Here is a 19,872-nt window from a genome sequence, read left to right as displayed (position 1 = left end):
GGAATGCATTCTGTAAGACCAGTAGTTGAGATGTTTCAAACAGAAAGGCAGCAGAGGGAATAAAACGCTGCATCAGTCTTGCAACATCTAAAGGCAATGGCTTCATGATTTTACCACTGGCTCACTGGTCCTGATCTTTGGTGTTTTACTATGAACAGTGAATGTCCAGTCATAAGCTAATCACTATGTCTTTAGGCACACAGAGACTCAAATGTACTCTCTCTATCCTCTGTGAGTAAGGAGATGCTATAGCACAACCAGCTTTTTCTCTGAAAATGCCCTGTAATGGATGAAGAGAGATCGGGAAGGTTCAGCCCCACAGGGTGTAATGAGTGACATCAATATCTGCACTGACTGTACTTCAGAGTTACAGTTTGTTTGAACATTAAAATAGGGACTGCAGAAGATGCAAATCACTGCTGAGATCTACTTCTAGTGAGACGTAACTTACCCCCTCCTCATCCTCTATGATGTCGGTGCCAATGGATGCCAGTGTGGTCCACTTACAGTTGTTGGAGGACCTCACGGCACAGCGCTTGTGGGCCTTGAACTTGCACACTAGGAGTGCAGATGAACACCTTGATGACATTTTAATAAACAGCACTACAGGAAAGGTAGTGAAAAGAATAGGGCTTCTGACTACTGATAATACTGAATTATGTTTAGCCACATCCATTAACATACCTTCGCAAGACAGGCCATGGGACGTAACCCCGGGCAGGGCTTCACGGCACACGTTGCAGAAGGTGGGCCGAGCATGGGAGCACGCGTACCAGTTGTGCATCCCAGAGAAATGCTCCACGTTGAACTGTGGCATGTTGAGAGAAAAACTGTCAGTCACATGAAGGGGGCAGCCACTGTCACAGCCCTATGCAGATGAACAGCAGAGAGATGTAATGCACACATTGTATCTTCTATGAGATGCATGTCGCTTTGGAGAAAAGCGTCTGCTAAATGAATAAATGTAAATGTTAGTGACTGACCCCTCACCTCATAACTCTCCCATTTCTGAACAGATTTCAAGGCCCCAATCCACTCTTCCATCTCTTTCCGACTCTCAGCACATAGCATCAGCTTCCTGAAAGGAGTTATGACCTGAGAGGGAGGAAGAGTGAGAGAGACCATGTGAAATCTGACACATCACATGTGCACACAGATGCACACACAAAGGCTGGTTTGGTGCTCTCGGTGTGAAAACGCCATTACCGTGAAGCTGTTGTTGATGTTCTTGGTGCTGGTCTCGGCAACACTGGCGTCTGACAGGTCAACTTCATCGAATATCAGTGACTAAAAGACAAGAAACAATATTTATCACCAGCTGCCACAAAAAAGCTCAGAAAGAGTAAATATAAGAAAAAGTTATTGTAAAATTACATTCTAGAAACACCCTTAATGAAACAAAAAGTAAAATATTTGCATTATTTGGAGGATTTCCATTACCTTGGAGTCTTTGGCATAGTACAAAGTGCGACCGCGGAGCTTGAAGTATCTCCTCTTCCATCGCTGGAACGAGCTGGATTGTTTGAGCAGGTGTCCCTCCTTCACACTTTTCTACAAAAAAAACAGAACACATGAGAAAACTGTTAACTACATATATTCACCTATATGTATGTTTGTTTTCATCTCTATCATTTTTTGACATCTGTAGTGTTTAGATACAGATATCCTTGGTGGGAGCTGCTTCACTGAAAAATGAGAGTAACTTGTATTAGAGGGACTTCAGCTAACACGAAGTTATCACTGACAAAACAAGTTTGCCAGTTCTGCAGCAGTACAGAGAACAAGTTGGAGAAGGGTCTTATACAAGCGTTTCCGTAAGTTCCCATAAGCTCATTTTTATACGTGAAGAAAAAGAAAATAATTACTATTTTGCATGAACATCTATCAGTTAATTCACACACATTGAGTGAAACTGCTTGTCCCAAGCGAGCCAGAGCCTAACCCGGCAACACAGGGTGCAGGGCTAGAGGGGGAGGGGACACACCCAGGACAGGACACCAGTCTGTCGCAAGGCACCCCAAGCAGGACTTGAACCCCAGACCCACCCAAGAGCAGGCACAGGCCAAACGTGTTTTGTGCCAATCGTGTTTTGTGCATCCATCATGTCTACAAAACGCCCATCTGTGTCTCCTGCTACTGGTGAGAAGAAGAGGAGGAAGGCAATTACTTTTGAGAAGAAACTCAAGATAATTGCCCAGCAAGCCCGTAATGGCCATCGCACATATGCTAGGCTATGATGTTCGGTAGTTTAGGTGCATTAAATGCATTTTCGATTTACAATATTTTCGACCCCTTCCTGGATCGGGGCCTTGGTGTGGCGGAAGGGCTTGTGTGATCTAGGGATCTCCAGAGCTATGTCGTCGGGAGCATTATGCTCCTGGTAGGGTCTCCCAAGGTGAACAGGTCTGAACTGAAGATCCTGACTAACACGATCCAAAAACCTCCATGAAAAAAGTAAACAAGAGAACGTTTACCCTGCCTGGAACAGGGTCATCAGGACCTACCCCTGGAGCCAGGCCTGGGGGTAGTGTTCCTAGGCGAGCGCCTGGTGGCCGGGCAGCCCACGTAGCCCGGCCGGCCTCAGCCCGAAAAGGCATCGTGGGGGGGCCATGTGGGCCCACCACCTGCAAGGTCCAGCGTGGGGGTCCGGTGCTATGAATACCTGGTGGCGGGATGGGGCGGGGTGGCGCATGGCATCACGGCCCCTCGCGACGAAAACTGGCTCTTGGTACGTGGAATGTCACCTCATTTCAGGGGAAGGAGCCGGAACTGGAGCGGGAGGTTGAGAAATACCAATTAGATATAGTTGGGCTCACCTCCATTCACAGTGTTGGCTCTGGAACCAAACTCTTCGATAAGGGGTGGTCCCTATCCTACTCAGGAGTGGAACGAGGTGAGAGGCGCCGGGAGGGTGTGGGGATACTCACAAGCCCCCGACTGGCTGCCATACAGTTGGAGTTTGCCCCGGTGGACGAGAGGGTTGCCTCAATGCGACTTAGGGTTGCAGAGAGGAAAACTTTGACTGTTGTGTGTGCTTACGCACCAAACAGCAGTTCAAAGTATTCGGCCTTCTTGGAGAAGGTGGGAGGGGTTCTGGACAGGGCCCCACCTACAGACTCCATAGTCCTGCTGGGGGACTTCAACGCTCACGTTGGCAATGACTGGGAAACCTGGAGGGGAGTGATTGGGAAGAACGGCTTGTCCGATCTAAACCCGAATGGTGAAACGTTATTGGACTTCTGTGCTAGTCATAGTTTGTCCATAAAACACCATGTTCGAACACAAGGATGCTCATAAGTGTACTTGGTACCAGAGCTCCTTGGGCCAAAGGTCAATGATCGACTTTGTAGTCGTTTCTTCTGACTTGAGGCCACATGTTCTGGACACTCGGGTGAAGAGAGGTGCTGAGCTGTCAACTGATCACCATCTGGTGGTGAGTTGGATCAGATGGTGGGGAAAACTGATGGACAGACCTGGTAGGCCCAGACGTTTAGTGAGAGTGTGCTGGGAACGACTGTCAGAGGACCTTGTCTTGAACAGGGACACCTCCTCCGGGACATGGGGTCTGAATGGACCCTGTTCAAAACCTCCATTGTGGAAGCAGCCAGGCACAGCTGTGGCCAAAAGCTTGTTGGTGCCAGCCAGGGTGGCAACCCGAGAACCCGCTGGTGGACACCGGTGGTGAGGGAAGCCATCAAGCTGAAGGAGGAGGTCTTTAGGGCCTGGTTGGCTCTGGGGACTCCTGACTCAGGAGACAGGTACCAGCAGGCGGAAAAGGCAGCAGTGGCTGCGGTTGCAGAAGCAAAATCCCGGGCATGGGAGGAGTTTGGAGAGGCCATGGAAAACAACTATCGGTCGGCTTCAAAGAGGTTCTGGAGAACCATCCGGCAGCTCAGAAGGGGTCGGAGGAGTTTCGCTCAGGCTGTATTTAGCAGGAGTGGAGAAACTCTGACCTCTGATGAGGACATTGTCGGGAGGTGGAAGGAGCACTTTGAAGAACTCTTAAACCCGAGTGATATGCCTCCCTTACAGGAGTCAGGGCCAGAGGCTTTCGGGCTGTCAGAGTCCATTTCCCTGATGGAAGTCACTGAGGTAGTTGGTAAGCTCCACAGTGGCAAAGCACTGGGGGTGGATGAGATCCACCCAGAAATGCTTAAGGCCCTGGATGTTGCAGGGCTGTCATGGTTGACACGCCTCTGAAATGTTGCATGGACCTCGGGGACAGTGCCCTTGGATTGGAAAACTGGGGGCGCTGGTCCCTATCTTTAAGAAAGGGGACTGGAGAGTGTGTGCTAACTATCGGGGCATCACACTTGTCAGCCTCCCTGGGAAAGTCTATGCCAGGGTGCTGGAGAGGAGGCTCCGGCCGATAGTTGAACCTCAGATTGAAGAGGAACAATGCGGATTCCACCTTGGCCGTGGAACAGCGGACCAGCTTTTTACCCTCTCACAGATCATCGAAGGGGCATTTACCAGTCGATCTATGTCCCTATCCTCACCTAGGCTCATCAACTCTGGGTGATGACCGAAAGAATAAGATCGCGGATACAAGCGGCCGAAATGAGTTTTCCCCGCAGAGTGCTGGGACTCACTCTCCATGACAGGGTGAGGAGTTCGGACATCCGGAAGGAGCTCAGAGTAGAGCCGCTACTCCTTCACATTGAGAGGAGCCAGTTGAGGTGGTTCGGGCATCTGATAAGGATGCCCCCTGGGCGCCTCCCTTTGGAGGTATACCGGGCACGGCCAACTGGGACGAGGCCCCGAGGTCGGCCCAGGACCCGCTGGAGGGATTATATTTCACAGTTGGCCTGGGAACGGCTGGGGATTCCCCAGGTTGAGCTGGAGGAAGTTGCGGGGGACAGGGGCGGCTGGGCCTCTCTGCTCTCCTTGCTGCCACCGCGACCCTTTTAGGACAAGCGGGACAGAAGATGGATGAATATTTTAGACTTACGATGGGTTTATCAGAACATAACCCCGTTGTAAGTCAGGGACCATCTGTACAGGAAAGACATATCCCAAGGCCAGCACCACAATGCTGACCTAATTCACAACTGCTTTGATGGAGAGGACCTTTAATGCACCAGAAATAAAAACCTTAAACACAACCACCTTTTCAGCAGAACTTGCCAGAAAGTGGAAGTGGAAGCAGTATGGTGTATGTTAACGCTGCTGCAAGTGCTTTCCTGGCCAAGAAGTGGACAGCGATAAAGCATTGTCCAGGACCTGAGGATGCTGAACTGTTCCCTTGTTAAGTTGTGGGCTTTCTCGGCAGTTGCTTGGTTTATTTTATTCTCAGGGGAACCGCAAATTTGATTCTTCTGTCTTAAGCTGTCTGAAGGAAAGCTGTAGTGATTGAGAGGGGGTTGTGGACCATTTTTGCTGCAGCTTGAACTGGCATTTCTGTATGTCTCTCACCCACATCTCCTCACTGTTCTCCCCGCAGTGGGTGTGCGCCTGTTACAGACTGACGCATTCTAGCAGAGCTGGAGAGAAGACACATGCCCCTTGAGTCAGCTCTGAGAACAGGAAGTGAGTCATGGGTAAAACATGAGTTTCAGGTGAATTGGAGACTCTAAACAATCCATAGTGTGAACGTATGTGTGCTACTTTGCTGTAGTGTATAGACTGGCAAATCACTGTAGGGAGTTCAGTGTAGTGTATCTAATATTGTAAGACACCTTAGACAAAGGTGTCAGCTAAATAATTGTTAATAATCATTGTACATCAAAAGAAAAAAATCAAGTTGAATACCTTGGGAATATGAACTGAGGTCATATTTGAAAATTGTACCAGACAACTCTAAGAGAGACTGAAATGTACTGCATGTTAAGAGCACTACATACTCATGTTCTCTGTTGCATTTTGGCATTCTCTGATCTCCACTGTGTTCTCACGTCTTTGTGTGCTCTGTTTTGCACCACTGTGTTTGAAGTTTCTACTTATTTAAATCTGACATAGTCTTCATCAAGCCAGTCCACAAACACCATCACAGTGTTTGTTTTGTGAAATCATTAAATTTAAAAATTTACATTTACATTTTCATTTATTCATTTAGCAGATGCTTTTCTCCAAAGCGATGTACATCTCACAGAAAATACAATTTGTGCATTACCTTAGGAGAAAAAAAAACATAGCCAGAGATGTGTGACTCCACATACATACCTGTTTGCTACAAAAATGCTAGCAATTCAAAAAAGCTTTGCGGACAAGATTCAATAAAAACTAAGCAATCTTGTCATTAATATTTTTCATTATGTTTTAATGTGTTACACAAATTTTTCCTTATGATATTACGCATCATTTAGGGTGAATTTGGGATAGGATTGGGACAAATTACAAATCCCAATATACACACACACACACGCACACACATCTTCAGAACCACTTGTCCCATACGGGGTCACGGGGAACCGGAGCCTACCCGGCAACTCAAGGCGTAAGGCCGGAGGGGGAGGGGACACACCCAGGACGGGACGCCAGTCCGTCGCAAGGAATCCCAATATATTCAATCCAAAATGTTGCACCTGATGTCTAGGACGAGATATATGGAAACAGAGCAGTCAGGGAACAGCACTATACTATTTAATTCACATTCATCCATCCATTACCAATAAGCACTTGTCTGGGGCCCCAACTGTAGTCGTCTGAAGTCTATCTCTGAAGTATAGTGCTTTAGGCAGGGTACCCACTAGACGAAACACACACACACACACACACACACACACACACACACACACACACACACACACAGGCAATTTAGAGTCACCAAATCCCCAGGAACAACTACCTTTAGACTGCAGGAAGACATGGGAGCACCTGGAGGAAACCCACACAAATAAGGCGAGAACATGCAAACTCCACACACACATTCAGATAAAATTTCAAGCCACAACTGAAGCCACAGCCAAGAAACTGTGAAGCACTAGCTCTACACACTGTGCCACCAACTCAGTTTACAGATAAATATTTTGGCGGGACTTATAAAGCTTTATATTTCAAAGTGATTGTAGCACACTGAGGTGGCCTGGGAAGGGGGCGGAGACAGGGGCAAAACAGCCACAGCTGGGGCTGATTACCTTCCCTACTTCTTCCCCGGTGCCCGGCAGTAGGGGGAAAAGACAGAGGAGGAAAGTGAATCCAGAGAGACGGAGACGGAGACGCACCCGAACCCGAAGACGACGCCGGTGTCCGGACCAACCCGAGGCTCCCTGCCCCCCCGACCTGCACTAAACCCCATCCTACCTGTTCCCTGGCCCCCCTTTTCCACCCCCTTCCTTCTCCCCGCACTAAATAAAACCCCTCACTGACGAGCACTGCACCTCTTGTCTCCCGCTTCATCTCTTACAGTGATATTGCAGGTTATGTACCTTTTTCAAGAACTCTGCTCCAGGGCCCTTCCTGAGAACATGAGTATTTGTCTGGATACTTACGCACTTTGCTGTATGTCAGCTTCATTGACAGCAGCACTACTGCAATTTTGTGTGATGCTAGGATGGAAGGAACAACATGCATTTTCAGATCCTGTCAATCACCAATGGCATAATGCACAGTCACTCACACATACAAGACAGAGGTTTGTATCGAACACAGTACTGTAAAGAGACATACAAGAAGCTTCCTGCTCATTGGCACTGGGTGGGAAAACTTAATTCTTTATGGTCACATGACCTTTAAGAGTAAAAACCAGAAACCTTCTTGTCAAAATACAAGATGTATGTTGCTTTGGAGAAAAGTGTCTGCTAGATTAATAAATGTAAATGTAACTGAATATATATATTTTTTTCTGAACCGCTTGTCCCATGCAGGGTCGCAGGGAGCCGGAGCCTACCCAGCAACACAGGGCATAAGGCCAGAGGGGGAGGGGACACACCCAGGACGGGACGCCAGTCCATCGCAAGGCACCCCAAGCGGGACTCGAACCCCAGACCCACTGGAGAGCAGGACCCGGTCCAACCCACTGCGCCACTGCGCCCCCCACATAACTGAATATATGTCAGACATAACCAAAATCTATGAACAGCCAACCTGCTACCAGTTTGCTTATGCTTGTGCAAAGTCCAGCTGAACTATCCTGTCTGCAAACACCTTTCTAGGCAGAAAACAGACAAATCCTGTAGGGAATTCTATGGCAGAAGAAGAAGGCAATAAAACAAAAACCACTTTTACACTTGGAGAGCTCTCAATCCCTCCTGGTTTAAGTAGAGGAAAATCACTCTCTCCTAATAGTGAGACAGACAACCCCATGGGCAGACAGAACTTGGCAATGCACTAGTGTGGTGACAAGAAGAATTCACCAGGGGTTCACCACATCAGTGAGGCAGTGTACTCCTTAATCGCAGCTTGCTTGTCAGTAATGTACCCAACAGACCTCAGAAACATCCACAGTACAGCAGCAAGTCACAAAAATAATACTATGCAATGCAATGTGCCACGGCTTCCCAGGTGTAACAGACAACCTGGGGTCTTCGTCAAGTTTCTCAACTTGAAGAATCTACAGCAATCTGTCAAAAATAGTTCCCACCTATACTGTATGATTCACATCAAAAAAAACATTCAAATCCTCCTTAGGCAACTCAGCAGTTTCTCTTTGTGGTAATTACTACCCAAATGGTAACGGGCAGCTGATAGTGTAGTGGTTAGAGCTGCTGCCTTGGGACCCAAAGGTTGCAGACTCAAGTGTCATGTCCAGCTATAGTACCCCTGAAGAAGGTACCTACCCTAAATTGCTCCAGTAAAAATTGCCCAGCTGTGTAAATGGGTAAATAATTGTAAGTAGCTTAACATTGTTAGTCACTTTGGAGAAAAATATCAGTTAAGTAAATAAATACCCAAGGGGAGGCAAAGAAACACATAGCTTATACAGGAAAAGACTGGAGTTGAAAAACTTTGGGTTCTGAGGACTGTGTGCATATTTTCAAGCTTCCCAAGCACTTAAGTCCTTGAGTGATGCAATTATTTGCCTAGCTGTTACAATCTGGACATCTATTTGTACAAAAGTTGAGAGCTGCTTAATAAGAATGGAAAAAGCTGGAAAGGTTTCAGAGGATTTCAAACCTGGGCTGTCTAATGACGTCTGCAATAGCACATCCCTTGGCATGCATCAGCATTAAGCCAGGAGGTGCAGCTAGCTGTCGTTCTGCCTCTGTGGAAGTGTGAAATGTTCAGGTACAAGGGGCTGGGGATTGCAAAGCCACATGGCTGTGTTCAGTTCCAAGACAGCTGATAAATGGGTATGAGAACAACCCATTTGTCACTGCACACTATGTTCCACTGAATACAGGTTTGATTCTGAGACTCAAGAAATAAATCTCATCCATTTCAGGAGACTTGTCTGATAGGGTTTTCATTACTCGAGAAATTTTCTCACTTTAGACAATTCAACCACATAAATTCAGTAAAACACACTTGTAACTTGTAATCTTAACAAAAACTGGCTGTGGTTTTTACATTACAAATCAGAATGAGGGAGACAGACAGACAGACAGAAAGTCATTAATATCAAAATAATAATCAGAAATGAGACCTGGGTAGTCTCCTCAGTCTGTCTGCCCTTTTAGCTACCAGTGCCATGACACACGGACTGCTCACTGACTCCTGTGTACACAGTTTTTCCATACTGGCAGCCAAGTTCACTCCTGATCCACACAGACTCCTGGTAGCGATGACTTCCTCAGCCAGTGCAGCCTGACAAGCTCACGGGACCCAAAGACGTGGCTGTAGACCACATATTACACACTCCCCAAAGCCAGTGGGACACCATGAAAAGTAGACCATGACAAATGGTTGGACCAAATCATTTACCCATTGTGGGCAGGGTGAGCCATGTTGAAGAGTGCAGCTACAGTACCTGTCCACTTGGGATAAGAGATATGCAGCAACTTTCATCACTGTCGCTACCGTGTATCTGAGTTAGAGAAAAGGCAATGCTAGGAACCCAGCTGGCTGATCTGAATTTCATAGTGAAAGACAGTGATAAAGGCCCTGCATGTTACCTTTGTTTGGAGTTTGGACCTCCGAAAGGTGGAGGAAATCTCAACATCAGGATAATTCTTTTCAGTTGTCTCAGTGCTACTTGCTACCACAAGATGGCAGCATATACAGAAAGCTGTGTACAATGAGTGCTGCAGTCATCTGCATCTGTCACTCACTCAGATCCTCATAGTAAACTCAATGTCTCCTCGCTTCTGTGATTGCGGTCTTTCTTATTTTTGGATGCTAGAAACCCAGCCCTGTATGCAGCTCAACACGAGTGCGCTAACAGAACTATGTATCAGGTTCGACCATTTCTTACAGGAAGCACTTGGTAACATCACAGGACATCCATGAACAGGCTGAGCTGTACCAAGTGCTGGCTGCATGAGCAGACTCCCACATGATACATATACAATATTTTAATTTGCCACTGTTTATTGTGGGACAAAATAAACAGACGTAAAAACAGCAAGCAATAAGATATCTTTGTTTCTCGGTTGCCGGGGGGCGCGGTGGTGCAGTGGGTTGGACCGGGTCCTCCTCTCTGGTGGGTCTGTGGTTCGAGTCCCGCTTGGGGTGCCTTGCGGTGGACTAGCGTCCCGTCCTGGGTGTGTCCCCTCCCCTTACGCCCTGAGTTGCTGGGTAGGCTCCGGTTCCCCTCGACCCCGTATAGGACAAGCGGTTCAGAAAATGTGTGCGTGTGTGTGTGTTTCTCGGTTTGTTGAGAAGCAGCAACATTAGTGCCATGGAAATAAGCAAACTACCACAGTGACCTCCTGGCTGCTTACAGACAAGAGATGCTGAACACAAGAACATACACAGTCATACATGTCAAGACTTCAACAGACACACACCTGAACCACTCAGTATTTACACTTACACATATTTCACCTACATGGCTGAAATCTGGCCTTCCGTTTTGACTTGGATAATAAAAATGGAGCAATACCGCAAAATTATGCACTTTGCACATCGACAGCAATGTAGATTTAAAGGCAAGTCTATGACGCACAAGGTCATGCATGGATACAAAGACTGTCTTGTCATTTCTTCACTTTCTAGCTGTGTGTGGGCCAGTGAAATGATCCAGATTGAGCTACTCATAGCTCAGCTGTCAAAGAGCAGTGAAAACTCCACTTCAAAGTCCCAGGAGAACATAATTATGGAAACTTTTTTCTTTATTATGATTCAAACCTGTTCTGAATACCGTGGGTGGACTTCACACCAAAATAACCCACTTCCTTTGAGATAGAAACAATTTATAAATAGAAAGAGACAAACCAAAAAATCAGAGATGAGAGCAGCAAAGAAATTTCTCAGATCAGTGGTGGTTAAAAAAAAAGTTTTCATATACATCACAACAGTGCTTTATGCAGAATTACTAATTTTCCTCTAGATTTATGCACAAGAGATTTCACTCTTAATTGTACTGTTCCTTTCTGCAACATGGAAATATAGTGTTACCACAGAATAATTTCCACATACAGTATAAATCTGCCAATTATTTCATAATCTAGCACATGAAATAGCAAATTAGAACCTAGGGGACAGAGAAATGGAGATAGATGGTGAGATTAACTGTGAGGAAAGACAAAGATCTGTGTATGCTAAGCATTCTATGCAAGTTGATCCACACACACACACACACACACACACACACACACACACGTACACATCCGTACGTGTGTGTGTGTGTGTGTGTGTGTGCATGTGTGCGTGTGTGTGCATGTGTGCATGTAAGTTGATCTACTACATTGAAAATAATGCTGGAGCCAGGGGGAAGCTATGTGCAGCTATTGAAAATGTATTTTAAACAGTGCAGACTGGACTGGTAAACTGAGCAATTTGGTACACCAGTCCGGTTTCACAGTATTTTGGCTATGTTTAGGGTACAGTCAGAGCATTGGTAAACTGGCAGACTCTTTCAAAGCCCACAGGGCTACCCAGGAGCTGGTGAGAAAACTGGGCCTTCAAGAAACTGTCAGGTCTGACACAAAGAGACCTGTGTGCTGCATGGCAACAGCAGATGACTGACATGGAAATGCAGGGAGTCATCCCTGCAGCAGCCCTTGAATGACATCATGCCACACAGTCTGCAAACTACCCTCTTATATAGGCTTGGCTGTTTTCCGTAGCTGGGGTCACACTTACTCGCCAGGTGCAACAAGTCTGCGTGCGTCAATGTCCTCTCGGCCAAAGAAACCACTATGAGGAGGGGGGATGAACTTTGGCCAGATAAAGAAAAGTAATTAGAAATTAAAAATTAATTACTGTCCTCTTTCTAGTAAGACAGCACCTGAGAGTTAAGGGAGTCACGACTTCCTGCCTCAGTCTGATAGAGCCACCAGTCACATGGTGTCTAGGCAACCTCCTCTTCAGAATCTCCACCCCTCAGCACCATCACAACAGGCGACCAAACCCTCATATCTCCTTCCTGCCAACACATTTGATATAATTTACAACAGCAAGACAACTGGTTGCCCCAAAAAACAAAATGCAGTGGTTAGAGCTGCTGCTTTTGGACCCAGAGTTCACAGGTTCAATTCCTACCTCCAGCAGTAGTACACCCGAGTAATGCACTTACCTTAAATTGTTCCAGTAAAAAAGTTGTTCAGCTCTATCTATGTAAGTGTAATTAGTGTAAATTAATTGTAAATAGTGTAAAAAAAAGTATAAATATGCGTAAGTAGCCTAACACTGTAAGTTGCTTTGCAAAAATGAGTCAGGTAAATGTAAAACCACATCTTACTTGTATTTCTGGATTGAAATGTAAATTTCATTACCTATTAACTAACCGCTCTCTTTTTTTTTTTTACCTATTTATCCTCATTTATCAGGCTGATGTAATATAGGTAATATACATAATAGAGGAACGTCTATTTAACAAAAGCTGCTTAGAGAAAAATATTACTACAAGCACGCACACACACACCTTCTGAACCGCTTGTCCTATACGGGGTTGCAGGGAACCGGAACCCACCCAGCAATACAGGGCGTAAGGCCAGAGGGGGATGGGACACACCCAGGACGAGACGCCAGTCTGTCACAAGGCACCTCAAGCGGGACTCGAACCCCAGACCCACTGGAGAGGAGGACCTGGTCCAACCCACTGCGCCACCATGCCCCCCTTACTACAAGCAAGAAACATAAAATGTTTTAGTGCAAAAGCAGAAGGAAAACGTTAGTCCAGCATTCAACATGTTTATGGAAACAAGAGCAAGAAGGGAAAGGGCATCACTTGAAAAGTGCGCCGTGGGAAGAAAGGCAAAAATCTTCTGTAACAACCTTCTGAACAAAGAATTTTTTTGAGCTCTTTAGGGAAAACAAAAGTCTGGAATCAGTACACTTGGGATCTGAGTTATGAGAATTCAGTCTGAATAGGAGTTGGCTAAGGTACGTTCAGTCTCCTGACAGTATAACTATAGCTATAAGAACAGACCCACCATGCCATGCGTTACCTCTTTATAAAGTACAGGAAGCAGGCAGCACAGTGGTTTAGGATGAGGGTACACAACCTGACACTGGTTCCAGTCACAAAATGAGCTCTGTTGTAGTACCTCTGAGCAAGGTGCTTAGCCTGAATTTATGATATTGTTTGGTGTTTTTACAGAAATAGGTAAAATGGCAGCACAGATTGAATAAAAGGCCCCTCCACCACACACACACACGTCTATTCCAAGCAGGGTCGCAGAGAGCCAAAGGCTAATCCAGAAACACAGGGCGTAAGGCTGGAGGGGGAAGGGAACACCCCAGACAGGACGCCAATCCACCGCAAGGCACCCCAAGGAGGACTCAAACCCCAGACCCACCACAGAACAGGCTCCAGCCAAACCCACTGTGCCACCGTGCCCACTGTGCCACCATGCCCCCCATAAAAGGTCAAGCTAAGGAAAATAATAAGGCACACATTTAAATCTGATCTTTACACGGCATCACTTTGAGGAAGACTAGGGGGCAATCAGTTGTTTTGTGTGTTTCCATTCACCAATTCATTGCAACTGTATTGATTAGAAAAGCAGGATATTATACAGTGAAGTGATCAACACTTTTAACTTTCAATCAGCAAAATGTTTTACAGACATAGATTATGACACAACTATCGTACCTGGCACATCAGGACCATAAAATATCAAGTATGGGTACACTGCAGATCCTGAATTGTCTTGGTCAAGACAGCAAATTCAGTACGCTTAAAGAGCAACGGATCAGAGAGTGACTGAAATCCACTGAAATCTCAAACTCAGCTCTCACCGTATGTTTGGCATATTCTTCTCTGGTTACTGCTCTACACTGTATTTTCAGTTAACAAACTGCAATGCAGACTGCTAATACGAGGGCATCTTCGCCTGACAGGGGAAGCTGAGTGCCTGTGGGTGCACTACGATGAAATGGACTTTTACAAAATATACATAATCTGCTGACTGTTTAAGCAAACAAATGTTAGAAAGTATCAATAAACTTTGTGGGATCATGACTCACATAGAGGAAATAATGCTATGCAGCACCAAGCCTACCTCAACTGGAATATATTTTGACATAATATGTACTGTACCTGGAAATATATGGAATAATACAAGAATAAATTAGCAGTATTTTTCAAATTTTAACCTATTCTGGCCTTTATTTCTTTAAACTAAATATCAAACAAAAGACTAAACATTTACTGAGTACATACCTCTGTGTCACTGTGTGAGAAGAGCGCTCCATAAAAATAAATTGAATTGTACTGTATTACATGAATGCTGCATGCCAACTGAGTACGGTCCACCTTTTAATTAATCTTGTTTCTCCCTCCATAACTATGCTATACATTCTGCACACAAATGGGTCAGATATTGCATATAAGAGCAAGATGTTGATAGGCTAGGGAAGAAGGGATTTCTTTGTTCTTGTTTATACACCACAGCAACATCCGCTAACAAGGTTTCTTTTCATTATACATGTACTCGGGGTTTATTGTGTTACAATTGAGAGGCACACACAACGTATATCTTCAAGTAGTCCTCTGTCAGTCATAAAAAGAGAAGAGAAGAGAAGAACCAATGGCACACTTGGAAAGACCGAGGAGCTTTTCTGTGTGTGTGCGCATGTAAAATGGTGCCTACGTGTGTGTGAGCACCCCATAGATGGATTCACAGCTCAGGCCCTCAAGCCTGTATAACCCAGCCCACACACGCACTAAACAAGAGTGAACTCCAAAACACAGCAGTGCGCCACCTCTGCTAAGCACCTCCCTGCTGGGCCCTGTGGGCCCAACCTGGGTCCATCTCCAGTCCATCACATTTGCATCACTGAGAACCATGGAGAGGCAGCACTCAGGCCTGAAGGAGAGTAGGCAGTAGCACGGTCTGTATCTCATTTGCTGAGTGGTTTGCGTTGCATGTGTGTGCTGGAGAAGGTCAAGGGAGCCGCACTATGGAAGCAGCACAGTCTGTGCACTGGCAGGATGGCTCACAAGCTCATGTCAGAACACACGTCAACTGAACCCACAGCTTCACAGAGTTAAAAACAAACATGTGTGCTACAGTCCTGTAGACAGTAAACAGTAAACTGAGGTTAAGAACCAAGTGGTAAGATGAAAAAAAACAACTGTAGATAACAAAATCAATGTGCTCTGAACTAAAATGAAAAAATGAAGAGAAAAACTTAGAACATGAATTTTCATGAATCATGAAATTAAACCTGGTTGTGGTTGTTAGTTGCTCAGCAAGTGCAACTGTGTCCACAAACTGCCCTTTTGCATGGTATTTTTATTTTAGCCAAATACGTTACAATGCAATTTGTACTTAGATTATTTTTTCCTGTTGCAAAACTATGTGTTGTAATTTAGAACAATGATGCACCTCAGGGAGTGCTTAGATAGTATAATAATATGCAGAGCATGAAAATGCTGAAGTTCCTGATGATTAGCTGCGCCAGCACTTAGGAGAGCTGGAAATTCTTAAGAAATTCTGATCCAAATGAAACAGAACATACAGTAAGCATAAGGACTTCTCTCTTACTACTGACAAAGTGAACAGACAGTTAACTGATCTACTGAATATGGATTATACAAAGTGGTTCAGTATGACATTTGAGAATCATTATAAAACTGCTACAGTGCTTCATGGTTTTCTGTGCACTGTAAACTAAAGTGTTACTGCTCAGTTGAGTATGAGTGTTCCATTTTGCTGTTGACCGTGCAAATGAGCCATACCTCTCCAATCTCACAAATCCAGTATGTCTCTGCAGCCTCCTCCTCTTCATTACTTAAGCTCTTTCTCCTCTTTCTACCTAAATCCCACTCTCTCCCACTCACCCTAAAGCACTCCTGATTTGCATCTGCTGTGGAAGCGCAGCAAGCGGGTGGCGAGGGGGGAAAGAGAGCTCAGTCTCACAGCTGTTTTTCAATTCCTGTTGCCTTTCCATAAAAGACGACTTCAAGTACAAAAGGACGCCATTTCCTGGATGCCCATGCAGTAAAAACTGCAGTGTGCAAAGAAAAATGGCAGCTCATTTGAGCTAGTGTAGAATTTAAAAGATACTTTCAGTATACTTTCAAGATCACCATTCAACTACTCACTATCACAGCTAAAAGTAGTACTGCTAACCACTGTGCTACCTGCTGCCCCCATCCATTTCTGATGTTCATAGTGAAAGACAGTGATAAAGCCCCTGCATGTTTGCTGTTTGGACCTCTGAAAGGTGGAGGAAATCTCAACATCAGGATAATAGTGAGGTTTATAGTTGAAGGTTGCACATTCAAATCGCACCTCTTACTATAGTACTCCTGAGGAAGATACTTACCCTAATTTATTCCAACAAAAAACACCAGCTCCATAGATTCAAATACCACTGCTATGCTGATGATACCCAGCTCTTCCTCTCCTTTCCACCTGGTGAGTCAGACGTCTCCGCACGCATAGCTGCCTGCCTGTCGGACGTCTCTTCATGGATGTCTGATTACCACCTCCAACTCAACCTCTCCAAAACAGAGATTCTTTACCTCCCAGCTGGCCTGTCCTCCTGTCACGATCTATCGATCAAACTGGACAACTCACTCATTTTGCCAACCTCCTTGGCTAAGAGTCTGGGAGTGACGATTGACATGAGTCTGTCTTTCTCTCAGCACACTGAAGCCACAATCCGGTCCTGCAGATACATCCTGCATAACATCCACAGGATCCGTCCTTACCTCACAACTGACTCTGCCCAACTACTTGCCCAGGACATGGTGACATCCCGTCTGGATACTGAAACTCTCTCCTGTGTGGCCTTCCTGCTACTGCCATCAAACCTCTGCAGCTTTTACAGAATGCTGCTGCACGAGTTATGTTTGATTTGCCAAAGCATTCCCACATAACTCCTCTACCTGTTTCTCTGCACTGGCTTACTATAGCTGCCCAGATCAAATCCAAGACCCTGGTTATTGTCTACAAATACATCAGTAGAACTGCTCCCAGCTATTTACAGGACTTGATCAACCGCTACACCCCAGCCAGACCCCTTCGCTCGTCTACTTCTGCTCGCTTGGTGGTCCTGCACACAAAAGGTAAAGCACAGAAGTTCTCGGTTCTGGCTCCGTTGTGGTGGATTGACCTTCCCCTCTCACTCAAAACTGCAGAAACTCTGTCTACATTCAAGAAGGGTCTGAAAACTCACCTTTTCTGGACCCATTTCGCCCAAGATCTCTCCAGCTCATGTAGGGTGTGAATGTTCATACACTGTAACTTCCTGAGCATCCCCAGATAAAGCCTTTATTCAGCCACTACTATGGTATTGTATTTGCTTTTTTGTGTATCTTATATAAAAAAAATAAATAAATAATAATAATAATTTGGTAGGAGGGTATCAGGATTTGTCTATCCTGTGTTTTATGCACCTACCTGAACAATGAACAATGAAGATCAGTGCAGCAAGAGGTAGGTAACAAACCAAATCAGTGCAGCCATGTCTCTTTCTCTTAATGTAATGCGTAAATTGTACTTTTGCTGGGAGGGGTGTGGTGGCGCGGCGCAGTGGGTTGGACCGCAGTCCTGCTCTCGGGTGGGTCTGGGGTTCGAGTCCTGCTTGGGGTGCCTTGCGATGGACTGGCGTCCCGTCCTGGGTGTGTCCCCTCCCCCTCCGGCCTTACGCCCCGTGTTGCCGGGTAGGCTCCGGTTCCCCGTGACCCTGTATGGGACAAGCGGTTCTGAAAGTGTGTGTGTGTGTGTGTGTGTGTGTGTGTGTGTGTGTGTGTGTGTGTGTGTGTGTGTGTGTGTATACTTTTGCTGAGATGTACGTCGCTTTGGACAAAAGTGTCTGCTAAATGAATAAATGTAAACGTAAATGTAAATGGGTAAATGCTTGTAGGCAGCTCAAAGTCACTTTGGAGGAAAGCATCAGCTAAGTGAAAAAATGTAAAAGTAAAAGCTTGTGTGTCTGATTGCCCTGCAATTGGCTGGTATCGCATCCAGGGTGTACCCTTTTTTATGCCCAATGTTTCAAGGATAGGCTCCAGATGACTGTGATGCTGCATTTGGCAAGAGGTTACTGAGAATGGATTTACGGACAATTACAGCTAATTGTCTGCATAACTGATGACTGATCCATGCCTATATTATCAGGCTCCTTCTTTCCACTGTATTTAAAGGAACCCTAGTACTTATTCTAAAAGGGGCTGGCACGGTGGCACAGCAAGTAACACTGCTGTCTCACAGTGCCTGGGTGGTGCGAGAGGATGTGGGTTCGACCCCTACTCAGTCTGTGTGGAGTTTGCATGTTCTCCCCGTGTCTGTGTGGGTTTCTTCCCACAGTCCAAATAAGCCCTGGAAATATACTTTTTTTAATTCAATTAAAGGACACCTTTGACAACATAATGGAAACGAAACACTGGGCAAGTTCATAAAGTATTCAGTGATGCACAGCATTACATGGTTTGGATACCATACTGGCAAGTCCCAAGCTGATATCATCAAACCCCTGACACCAGGGTGTGTAGATTGCCAAGCTGCTGCTGTGCTCATTCTGACACATTTAGATCACCCCACAATTGTCAAGACCTCACTCACTGGATCTCTCCTTGAAGAGTAAATACATGTCAGTGACTACTGGCAGCCTCTGTTTCTTCCTAAGCATAAACTTGTTAATCTACTTATGGCACACCAAAATGAGCAATGCAAAACAGAACCCGGAGCAATCTAGAAATGAAATATCCTTGCACACCAAAACACTTAAGGTGAACTCAAACCGTTTTCTGTTTCTCGCTGCAGCTTCCTAGCAGTCAACCAACCTGAGTGCTCCACGATATTCTCTGCTCAGCACAAACACCTTCTTTGCGCTTATTCTCCTGTAGCATTCCCTAAGTACACAGGACAATCTGGAAATAAGAGGTAGCACCTGCTAGCAAACAGTCACAGGACATCTCTGCCTGAGGCAGTAATGTGTGGTCCTCAAAGTTCTGGCTTTACACTCCAGTCCAATTTACTATTCATCAGTAGTAAATCAGTATTTCCTCACTTATTTATATGCTTTTTGTATACAACTTTGTGCAACTGAGGAATCTGCATAAAGAAAGTTAAAAGCAGCCCTCTTTCTCTGTAGCTGTAAAATTTCCTTCAAGTAAACATGAGACAGATTTACTCCTTAGCGTGTTTCTTGTGATACTAGGTAAACACACCTAGTGCCAGATGTTTACCCATTTATACAGAAAGGTATCCTTACCAAAGAAATTCAAGGTAGATACACTGATCAGTGGCACGACAGTAGGTGGAGAAATTGCAACCAGTAAGATGAAGAACGCAGCAACGTGAATCCAGACTCCCTCCTACTACACTGTTTACTGCCCCATTTACTAAATGGCCTGTATAACAATCCAGTGAAGTGATCCTGGGCCATCAGATTGTGGCACCATGTTGATGAAGGTTCAGTGGCAGAACTCTA

The 19,872-nt window shown here is 45.5% G+C and overlaps 1 protein-coding gene across 3 annotated transcripts in view; it reads right to left on the bottom strand.

The window, feature by feature from the left end:
- The window catches only part of LOC108934407 (diacylglycerol kinase eta-like), a 52,296-nt gene that overhangs the window by 18,680 nt on the left and 13,744 nt on the right, over positions 1–19,872 (bottom strand). For 2 of the 3 annotated variants that reach the window (XM_029251177.1, XM_029251178.1), the window contains exons 3-7: positions 1,441–1,551; positions 1,207–1,287; positions 991–1,095; positions 685–808; positions 452–558 (exon numbers count right to left, since the gene is read on the bottom strand). In XM_029251177.1, coding sequence (XP_029107010.1) covers positions 452–558; positions 685–808; positions 991–1,095; positions 1,207–1,287; positions 1,441–1,551 — 528 coding nt within the window. Of the gene's footprint in view, positions 1–451; positions 559–684; positions 809–990; positions 1,096–1,206; positions 1,306–1,440; positions 1,552–19,872 lie in introns of those variants that run through there. The other variant, XM_018752175.2, reaches the window with a different exon arrangement.

This window comes from Scleropages formosus, chromosome 4 (assembly GCF_900964775.1).
Source record: "Scleropages formosus chromosome 4, fSclFor1.1, whole genome shotgun sequence".
Classification (NCBI taxonomy): domain Eukaryota; kingdom Metazoa; phylum Chordata; class Actinopteri; order Osteoglossiformes; family Osteoglossidae; genus Scleropages; species Scleropages formosus.
The sequence above is the reverse complement of the archived record's forward strand: the minus strand, read 5'-3'. Positions and strand labels throughout refer to the sequence as shown.